The 11,617-nt window shown below is 35.4% G+C and overlaps 2 protein-coding genes across 9 annotated transcripts in view; one reads left to right on the forward strand and one right to left on the reverse strand.

Moving 5' to 3' along the window:
* Positions 1 to 11,617, reverse strand: part of Alg-2 (Apoptosis-linked gene-2) — a 279,592-nt gene that overhangs the window by 125,404 nt on the left and 142,571 nt on the right. The gene's annotated exons all lie outside the window — the stretch shown is intronic.
* Positions 5,343 to 11,617, forward strand: part of LOC136844489 (uncharacterized) — a 190,819-nt gene continuing 184,544 nt past the window's right edge. For both annotated transcript variants that reach the window (XM_067113775.1, XM_067113776.1), the window contains exon 1: positions 5,343 to 7,010. In XM_067113775.1, the coding sequence (XP_066969876.1) occupies positions 6,936 to 7,010 (75 nt within the window). In that variant the 5' untranslated portion in view covers positions 5,343 to 6,935. The remainder of the gene's footprint in view (positions 7,011 to 11,617) is intronic.

An 11,617-nucleotide genomic window follows, 5' to 3' on the forward strand; every position in this document is an offset into this window, starting at 1 on the left:
TGGTTTTTGTATGCACAGAAAAACTGCTATTATTCCAAATATTTTTAAGCATTCCCATTGCCTGATAAGCCTTTTTTAATCTTTCCATAAATTCTGTGCTCAGAGAGCCGTCCTTATCTAAATAAGTACCTAAATATTTAAACTTATCCACTTGCTTTACAAACGTGCCTTCAATTAGACAATCCTGTGCATTTTCAATATTCTTATTCATGAATTCAGTTTTTCCACTATTAATAACCAAACCATCCTTTCGACCTTCACTGACTAGACAATCCAACACACTCTGCATCTTTTCTGGTCCCTCACAGATCAAAACCATATCATCAGCATAATCAAAGTCAAGAAGTTTCACATTTTCTCCCCAGAGAATACCTGCTTCAGTTTCTCTTTTAACCCTTCTCATAACGTAATCTACGATCAATACAAACAATGGAAGAGACAGAATGCCACCCTGAATCACACCAAACTTAACTTCAAATGGATAACTCAAACACCCATCAACCATCACTTTACTGTACAAGATGTGCCCCCATGCATGTTCATAATAACCCTCACAAACTTTTCCGGTATTCCATAATGCCTCATGATTTTTCCCATAGCCCGTCTCGAAATACTATCAAAGACCTTTTCAAAATCAACAAAACAAAGACTTAACGGAGTTCTCATTTCATTAGCTTGCTGCATTAAATACTTAACTATGAAGGTCTGATCACTGCAACCCGCCCCTTTCTAAAACCGGCCTGTTCATCCCCCAGAGTACCATCAACCACTGGCTCCAACCTATTCAACATTACTCTACCGAAAATTTTCAATGCTACAGGTGACAAAGTAACTCCGTTCCAATTACAACACCTACTCAGATCTCCTTTCTTTAGAACTTTAATGATCACACCACTCTTCCAACCTGATGGTATTATCCCAGCCACCCATATCTCAATGAATAATATCTTCAAGATAAATACTAATCTCTCTTTCTCCACCTTAAACATTTTCGGGAATAAACCATCCTCTCCTGATGCCTTCTAATTCTTTGACTGTTTTATTGCCTTAACTAATGACTGTTTTATTGCCTTAACTACTTCTTCTAGCCTGATCTCACCTTCATCAGTATTTACTGTACATCTTCCTGAGCAGGCGGTATATCCTCCTCTGGGGGCAAATAGCTCTCTGTATCCAACTGAGCAAACTTCCAATGTCAACACAAATGCACCTGCAGTGGAAGCTCCACTGACAGGCCAGCACATAGTTCGTCCAAAGTCATCCCAGACTTAATATAGACTTAAGAGCTGTCTCAAAGTGCTCTTTCCATCTATTTCTGATTTCAGAAATAGACTGATATACCCTTACGCTTACTAACACTGCCACTCACCTCTCCAATTATTTTATATGCTTCCCTATGGCCCTGACCATCATTTTTATTCGATAATTTTTCAATTTCCGCAACTTTTCATTAACAGATCCTCTTTTATCTCTCTTAGTTAGTCTTTTAACTTCTGAATCCAATTTAAGTACCTGGTTCTTGCTAATTCAAAATCTTCATCATTAGCAAACTGCATCTCACTCCTCATTTTGCCTCACCTCTCTTTTTGATAATATCCCATGTTTCCTCAGACGTCCACATCTTTTTCCTTAATTTGAGCCTCCTTCTGATCGTACAACCAGCAGCCCATGAAAAGCTTTATTCACATCCTATACAACAAGCCTAAAAGGCCATGAACTTTCTGATCAAACTTTCACGGAAAAAGGATGTAATTTGTGAAAAAGAAAAGAAAATCTACCTAAAATAAATGGACAATAGCATCTTACAATTCATGCGCAATGATGGATTAATAAAGACAACCTAAAAAAAGGTAATGCCATAAAAATAGGACAAATGTATATGATGCCATGTAAGTGAAATTCAAAGAAAAGAAGGTCGATTACATATGATCGATATTATAACCAAAAAAGAGAAACGGGCAAACCCCATGATTAAGCAGAAGAAACTGACATCTGTGCATGAAGGACCTCGTTTTCTTTGAGGACCCACGCGTATTCAGAGTAATCGGAGAAGTACATGATTAATATTGGCCTAATCCTTCGTATCCTCTTATTCTGCCACCGTTACCTTCGAACCAGCGGTCTAATTGATTGATTCAACTGATCAATCAGTCGAATTACGGAGAAAAAGCAAGAGGGGTTTGAATGAGCTTGTTTATAGCGAATCTTCTTCCTCAGATGTTGAGAGTAGGAACCGTGTCAAGATTGGTGGACATATATGTGTGTATTTACTATCGTAGTTACTGTTCCAATTCCCATTTACGAACAAACGATGCTCGTAAGAAAATCTACGGGAATTCCTTTCACAGTACACATCTTCAGGTAACGTGAAATATCTTTAAGCATTTTTGTCTCTCTGGCAATGCTAAAACAAAAAGAGACTACAAAGTACATTATTATGATCCGCACCCCTTGAATATTTTAAACATATCTAGAATATCTCATTTTGTATTTCGGACTTGTACATTAAGAGTTTAACTTGTATACAACAAGTAAAATTGTATATACACTTACATATATATATATATATATATATATATATATATATATATATATATATATATATACAGTACATATATATACATACATATATCTGTACACATATATATACATATATGTGTTGCATAATACTTAAGAATCTTATATAGATTAACATTGTTGTCAACAGATTTGCTCTGCCTTTAAAACTGAATTCAGGAGTAGCTTCTAAAAGTGGAGCGATAGAACTTTAAAACTATTTTTGGCTACCGGGAACCGCAGGGAGCCTGTTGCTTTGTTGGTTTAGACTTCAGCTTAAGCCGCCTTTCTGCAAACATGGCCCCTTGAAAAGAACAGCCGCCGCAAGGGTGGTAAAGTGTTTAAGGGAATAAGAGGCCTGAAGTGCCCCTCTGGACTCATCCTGCAACCGCAATGCTCTAACAACACACCATGTCTCTTATTTACACTTTGGAAATCAGTAAGGCTCTCATTGTGGAGCTCAAGGGCTGTTTATTCGCCCTAACCTTCTTGTCTTTGAAATTCCATTCGTGCTTCATATTTTCTTGTCTATTATGATATTTCATCGTTCATTTTGTGTCTGTCGGTTCCACTTCTTTCTCAGATGCCCTCCATGCCTGGGCTACACGAGGGCAATGTATTGCCAGAATCATCGGCCATTACGTTTGCAAACAAAAATAAAAGTTTTCCGTACAAGAAAACATGATCATTGTTTTCATAAGTTTTTCTTTTATTAGCAAAGAGACAAGACAGACCCTAACGAAGATTATCTGACTTGACACGTTGTTGGGCGACGAAAAGTAGTTTTGCGTGGCTTATACATATGCATAGCACATGCACACATGCACTCACATATCTATCTATCCATCTATCCGTCTATCTATCTATATAAATATGTTAGATGGCCCTATCCCCAGGTCAAATAAGGTCATATTTTATTGCTGTATCTGTTTTAAGAACAGAATCAATCATCTTACTTCCCTAAGATGTCTCTGGTAGCCGTGGCTCAGCCCTGGGTCAGCAAATTCCTTCTCCTTTGTCGACTCCTCTCACTGAAACTATTCTTAAACAAAGGCCTACTGGAATTAAACACTGAAGTACAAAAGTAGACTTTATTAGCAGATTTAACGAAAAATGATCCAGGAAAAGTTACGATCATGAAATGGAGTGAATTCCACCCCCTATAAATGGAAATATATAATGTATATATAATATATATATATATATATATATATAATATATATTATTTATACATATATATATTATATATATATATACATACATATATATATATATATAATATATATATATATATATATATATATATATATATATATATATATATATATAATGTTAAGTTCATACATGCAATCAAGTGATTTCTTCTTTCATTTGTTTTGTTTACTGAAACCTCATGCGCCTCAGAAGTGGCAGTATGATTTCATATGGATTAAATGAATTTTTTTTATGCAACCTCCTTTTCCTTCTATTTTTCTCTTTTTTCAGCTGTTATAGATAATGACATCTCTATCGTTGTTTCTGAGCCAGGCGGCGGTTCGAAACCTGCAGGGGACGAAGCACTTATAAATTATAATTCCCCTTGGCTGTAAGTTATTACGAATGTATTATAATGAACTGGATATTAAACGATATTTGTGGCTGAATATTTGTGAATATGAAAAGTCACGCATGCATAAGTGACACAAAATGCACTTACATATATGCCTGTAGGTAGGTAGATAAATCGATAGACAGATGTACGTTTTCACTTTTATTCATTAGCTTCAACCGATGTGTTTATTTTCCTTTTTCGACTTGTCTATAAAAGGAAAATTTTGATCACACTCGACATTTCCGCTGCATTTTCAGCCACAGAGTTTATTTCCAATTTAGAAGATTAAAATGGGGAGCGAATATGCCTGAAACAAGGGATGTTTTCCATCTGATGACTAATTTTACGTAGATGAATGAGGGTTCGTTACTCGTGCAATCACGGTTGCCAGAGATATTGCAAGCATTAATTACAAGTGTGTATAATAAATCGTTTATACATGATGAAAATGATTTATATAAAAACAGGATGAATAAATTAATGATTACTAGACACAAAATTAATTTTTATGCGCAACAGGACGGAAATATGCGAATTATCTTTTATTGACGTTGATGCTCGTGATGAAAGAGGATGTGATGCTTCTCATTCAAAGCGTAATGCCACTGTGCCTTTATTTTCTGTTAATTTGTTGGCAGTTGTGAACGTTATTTTTTTTCGTTTTTGCGTTATCATTATTTTTCAGTCCTTTTTTTCGTAATCCTTTTTACTGTTCTCATTCAGTCACGCAGCAGCCTTTAGTTCTTCACTAACGTTTTCAAGTTAATGATTGTGTGCAAGGCTTTAATTATAAAGGTAAAATCAATCTAAGGAGATTGCCCAATCAATGTTTATACTAATGACACTAGGAGATTAGCATGTGACTGTTGAGAGGTATATCTCAAATATCTTAATTTGGGACTGGGAAATTAAAATTCCCGGTTTTTCCGTAAAGAAAAAATGAAAAAACTGAGGTAACTTGCTATCAACTCCAATCTAAAAAGAAAAAGAAAAATTCGTTCCCTAATCGTGAATTTTTCGAAGAGTATCCTCGAGACAGTTTATGAAAAATAGTGGCCTCAAAACCCTCTTCTTAGGTCTGGTATGTCTAAATGTTCGTTTGATGACGTCACCCCTGTATATCCCGATCCTACACGTGCGTCAGTCAGGTCTCCCCAGTGTTTTGGCCGCCGGGTTAGCAAAGTTGCTCAGTGCCAGTGCGCTCTGAGCCGTCGGCGGAAGCAGTGTTCACACCGCCAGCTCTTACTCGTTGTGTGGAGTTTGCCTTCCATGACTTACAGACGTAGTAAACTGTGTGGCTCTCATACACTTTCCGTACAGATATCTCTTTGATAACTTTAATCATCAGGAAAAGCCGTCAAACTCGTGAGAATAATATGATTAAACTAAACAGGTTTTAATAAATAAGAAATCTGTAGTCGAAACTGGTAATTTTGAAGACTTGAAATAATAGAAAATATAAAATGCACATATAAGGAGAAGGCGTTTGAAATTTAACCGAGTCCGAAGAATTATTAGCCAAATAAGAAGTTTCTGAGAGAAGATTTTAGTGCCACGATAAATCAACAGAGATTGGTGGAACTTTATTTCTGTACTTCATCCTTTTCCCTCACGTTGTGGACATTTTCTCCAACAAGTGGAAGCATTTTTAAATCTCTGTATATAAAATGCAAATATGATACAGAAACTTTTCCAAATGCTTGTATAATCTTTTGTTATGTATTCAAGAGTTTTGAATGGAGAGGAATAAAGTTTTGAACAGTGTCGTGTTAGGAAAGGCAACTCTATTCGGAAGCGAATATCACTCAGAACTTTTTTGAACAGCTTATCTCTTTTATATTTTGGATATTTCTGCATGGAAGCAAATCAGTTTATCATTGGTGTTACGAAAAGTACAGACAACTCAGCTGTGATCGTTCTGAAATTAGCCAACCCAAGAGAAAATTAAAGCGAATCAAGGCTGAATTATTGAAAATTTAATATTACTGAATTATAGAAAATATTCATTGTTACATTGTGACGATAATCACTGATGTGAAAATGGATGAGACCCAGCGAAAAATAAAGCTTAGCAGGATTTTATTTAAGTAAATTTGGATACAACTCATTAAAATTACAACTTCATCAGGACTTTATCAGAAAGACAGTGAAGCAAAAGCTAAGAATGGGTTTCTCTTAATGACACTGGCTGAAAGCTTTTATAAAATCAATTTTTATAAGGATTTTTTAACAATGGAAATGTACAGAAATCATCAAAAGTAAAGTTAACCAAGCTAACCCGTTTGGAAAAGGAATAAAGCCCAGTGGAACATTAAAATACTGAGTGAAATTTCGGAGAACAGACAAACAGCAAAAATGACGAAAGATGAAAATATTCTATGAATAAAAAACGGAGTTTAATGTGATATAAGAAAATATCTGAAAACTAAAAAGTCAATCTCGTTACAACAAACCACAGGAATTATTACTTTAAATAAAGTACAAAAGCTAAAGCATAACCATCAATGAAGGCAACAGAAAAAGGGAAGAATCAGAAACCAGAAAAGTAAATAAAAAAAAAATTAAAAAACCAGATAAGCACTAAATATTACAACAGTCTCTAAAGCCGGCAAACGGATTCCGATCGTTCCCCGATGCAACTGGTGTGAGAGGTCCACGTCCTTGGCGCCCAATTCCCACCCAAAACCTTGGTCCACCCTCTTACCTCCCAAATACATCCTACTGTAGGTGGTCATCCACCCATACCCCAACCCCCTCCCCCCCTAACTACACCTATCTCCACTTCACAATGGCTATTTTGAACTCGTGTTGTTGCTGTAGGTCGGTCAGGAGGGGGAGCTACGCCTGTGCTATCTATTCTTTGGTAAGTTTACCTCCTTTTTATTTTTTTGTATCATTGGTTACATTTGGAATTACTTGCGATTTAGTAATTGTTAAAAAATATCAATGCACCGGCGTTCAACATGAATTGGAAAGCTGTTTTGAATTTTCCGAGACAAGTTTTAACACCCAGGTTTCAAACGGATCACACACGCGCACACATATGCATACATACATACATACATACATACATACATACATACATACATACATACATACATATATATATATATATATATATATGTATGTATGTATATATATATGTATGTATGTATATACATATATATATATATATATATATATATATATATATATATATATATATATATATATATATATATATATATATATATATATATATATATATATATACATGTACACACACACACACACACACACATATATATATATATATATATATATATATATATATATATATATATATATATATATATATTTCACAAATATAACATACAAATTTCTTTTTGATATCCAATTCACTATACTTTGGAAATAAGTTACACCTGAGGGTATAGTGCACTGGATATTGAATAATATTTGTATAATATTTGTGAATTTAAGAAAATGTATATATATATATATATATATATATATATATATATATATATATATATATATATATAAAATCTATTGATTGCTTTTATTAGCTACATGCTTTTGCAACAGCCACAATAACCTTTATCTTCTCTCGACTTCACCACACCTTTTGGATACGCTTGTCACCGGAAAGCCTTGAACCCGAAATGAAGACTATATGAAGAACATTAACTGCTAGAGTGTGAGTGGTGTGTTTGCAAATCCTCATCATCATCATGGCCTCAAACGCCGTGAGGTTCAAAGAGCCTCTGTGAAATTCTGCCACTTACGTCTTTGCTTTCATTTCCACACACGTTCTCTCATCTACATATTCTCGTCCCGAGCTCTGAATACAAGCATATACTGGCTTGCAGGTTGGCACCTCTTCTCCCATGGTTAAGCGCAACCCTTTGTTCCCCGTAGTTTTTCTGGCGTGGACTAGAAAGGGGCATTACATGCTTGCTCCACTGACCCTTTGAATGTTTTAATCAAATTTATTTCAACATTTTACCCGATGCTATAACGAACGTTTCAAATGAATGTATGTCATAATTTTTATTTTATTATTTTAGACCTGAATAGTAAGCACTGACGCACCTCAGCTTGTCGATTATACTGATCTCTTGTATGTGGTTTTATTTTATCTACTTGTATCTCAAGTCTTGACCTCCTAGTTGAGGCGTAAATATAAACATTAACTCCATTCTTAGCCAACAAGTGTCACTTTCGTCCAAAGTGAATTCTACATTCAGTTATCAGGGTCGTCGTTCCCAACACATCTAAGGCCTCTGATACATTTTTTGGGACAGATTACCCTTTATAAGACCATTTCCACTACCCTAAGTTATTCTTGAGGCTCTATGGATGACGAAGTAAACAAATAACATATACAAATATACATTTACGTTACACATTTGCTCAGACAATAATACTCATGTGGCAATTTATTATACAACTACTGACCGAAATGCTTCGAACATTTCACTTCCTAGACACTCTCTCTGCTTTTCCTCTTTTTTTTTTTTTTATCTCAGCGGAAGAGGGATCCCAAATTAGATTAAGATGTCAGGTTTAGTAAAGAAAGAATATAATGTGTGTGTTTATCACAAAAGTTGTAATGTGAGGATCTCAACATCATTAGAGTTTTTCTCGAATTTTTTATTTTTACTCTTCCCTTGTTTCACTTGATTAGTTTTCCTCTTACTCATCGACGCGTCTATAAACTGGTCAGCATCTTTGTTTGCATAGTTGTTACCCTTGCTGTCAACTGAAGTGTCGAGGGACAAAATTACTGCCATGAAAAACAAACGAAAATTGGAACTCACTGGTTCAGGACTCATCTACGGGTCACAACTAGATTATTACTGCTATTATTGTTTTTGGCATTATGCGCGTACACTTGCATGAAATAAGCCAAATATTCTATTAACCTGCTGATCAAGCTTCCATTAAAAAAAATCAATGCCCACAAATCGACCGAAAGAAGAAAAGATACAAATCCATTAGAAGAAAAAAGTGTTGTTAAATGCAACAGAAAATGGCACATGAATGTAGTGAAATAAGCAGAAAATAACTCTATACATAAACAAGTTGCTGTCGGAAAATAAACTGGGAAATGAAGGGAAAGTAACATCTAAGTAGCATTAAAATAACATCACAGACTTCCTTAAACTTAAGAGTAGGAACATCCACAACACAGTCTTTTATATTAAGTGTCAATTTAGTGTCACTTTATACCGGATTAAATTGGAAGATTGGGTGACTGCTGAGGAAGACGACCGGTCAGGAAAGATGGGAAATTCATGAAGCATGTGTCCTTGGCAGTAACTCTGAAATGCATTGAGCAATTTCAACCAAACTTGGAATACATATGACTCATTATCTGGAAAAGAATAATGTGGAGGTAAGACACATATGACTTACTATCTGGAAAAGAATACTGTGGGGCTAAGACATCACTGGCACCAAGGGGGGTGGGGGGTGGTAAGGGGTGACGTGTAAGAATAACAGAAAACAACAGATATTAGTGTCTAATCCATACTTTTCTGGGTCGCTGAGATGAATGGTTACACTCCCAATGCCCTTTAAGTCCAAATTCAGCCCCGATAGGAAGGTGGGGGTGAGAAGGGGTGAAAAATAAAATGTCAGAAATGACAGATACTAGTGCCTAAGCCATAGTTTTCGAGGTCACTGAGATGAATAGTAACACTCCTGATGCCCTTCAAGTCCAGTTCAGCCTCAGTAGGAATGGGGGGTGAGAAGGGGTGCAATATAAAATGTCAAAAATGCTGGGTAATGTAATTGAAGCAACTATCTTAACAGGAGAGAGAGAGAGAGAGAGAGAGAGAGAGAGAGAGAGAGTAGAGGTGTTAAGGAGAGAGAGAGAGAGAGAGAGTTTATCGGTTGCCATTCAGTGTTATCGGGCAGCGCCTGGTTGGTCAACTAGTTTATCATAAAATCATTACCTCTTTGTTTCTTTATGCACATAGTTAATTCCTCTTTCTGTTGGTTTCTTCATCTTCATTTACCCTCTTTTTATTGGTGATTTATTCAGTTCCTCAGTTTTTCGGTCACTTTTCCGTTATTCAAGCATGTTTAGATAATTTTGTAGACTTTTGACTTCCTAGTCACTCGCAATTTTGGATAGGTTTACATGCATATTATCACATAATAATAATAATAATAATAATAATAATAATAATAATAATAATAATAATAATAATAATAATAATAAATATGTCGCAAGAAGATTCTACATTGACGTAAGACAGAAATTCTCAGTAATAATAATAATAATAATAATAATAATAATAATAATAATAATAATAATAATAATAATAATAATAATAATAATGATGATAAAATCATATCTCATATCAAGATCGAAACCAGGATATCCCGGTTCAGACAAAAGAGCACTAGCAACTAGGTCACGGAGGTAATAAAGGAAATTGAAATCTGAAGTACTTATACTGTATATGCATAGCCAAGGACTTCCCTGCGCAAACTAGCACAACTTGCAATTCAGCGATTTTCATTTAATTTCCCGACCAGCAACCAGTGATCATCGTGATACCTTTGATCCTGGGTTAACATGAAGGAAATCAGCACACCATATCGCACGTTACCGTTTGCTGATTTCCACGGTGATAATGATAACAAAAGATGACGCCAGATACCACCAGAATAATCGGAACGAATCTAATCACCTGTTGCCAGTCACGTAACCTTACTCCATTAAATTTTTCGTAAGATCTCTCGAGAAAAATTGTGGAGTAATCATGCTAACACACAGATGAGCAAAAATTTAACTGTAAACCGTAGCCTCAATTACTATTTGGCCCTCGACCTCCAAGTATGACCATGACCTTGACTTCAATCTGCACATGAGCTGAATTAGTGAAGAATGTTTATCATACACGACGTGTATCTCGCATGATTCAAAAGTTAAGCTATAGACAAGGATAGATTAAATTCCTATGTGACCTTTGAACCTATAAATATGGTTTTGATACTGACCTTGACTTCCCTCTACACTCAGCCTCATTGATGGAGGATGCAGGGCACAAATGAGAGTTCTTTAGCTCAGTTCAAAACTAATGGCCAAGGTTAAATTCCTAATGAAACATTGACCTCTTAGTATGACCTTGACCTTCTTATGCACATTTAAATCATTAGTGGTTTATAACTGCCAAATATGAAGTCTCTACCTCCTAATGATTTTGAAATTAACCTTGACCTCACCCTATCTCATATTCTTCAAAACGTTACGACCAAGATTAAATTCTTATTTGACATTGGACCCCTAAAAGCCACATTTTTGGTTAAATTTTCGAAAAAACCAATGCAACTCTGCGTAATGTTGTTAAGAAGTAGACAATAACTAAATAATAGCAAGACGTCTGGCATCATACCTGCAATGAAGCAAATAGACCAAGAGACAAGCAGGAAAACAAAACCTCCGTGTCGGAGGACGCAATAATAACTACCAAC

This window comes from Macrobrachium rosenbergii, chromosome 12 (genome assembly GCF_040412425.1).
Source record: "Macrobrachium rosenbergii isolate ZJJX-2024 chromosome 12, ASM4041242v1, whole genome shotgun sequence".
In the NCBI taxonomy this organism is placed as follows: Eukaryota; Metazoa; Arthropoda; class Malacostraca; order Decapoda; family Palaemonidae; genus Macrobrachium; species Macrobrachium rosenbergii.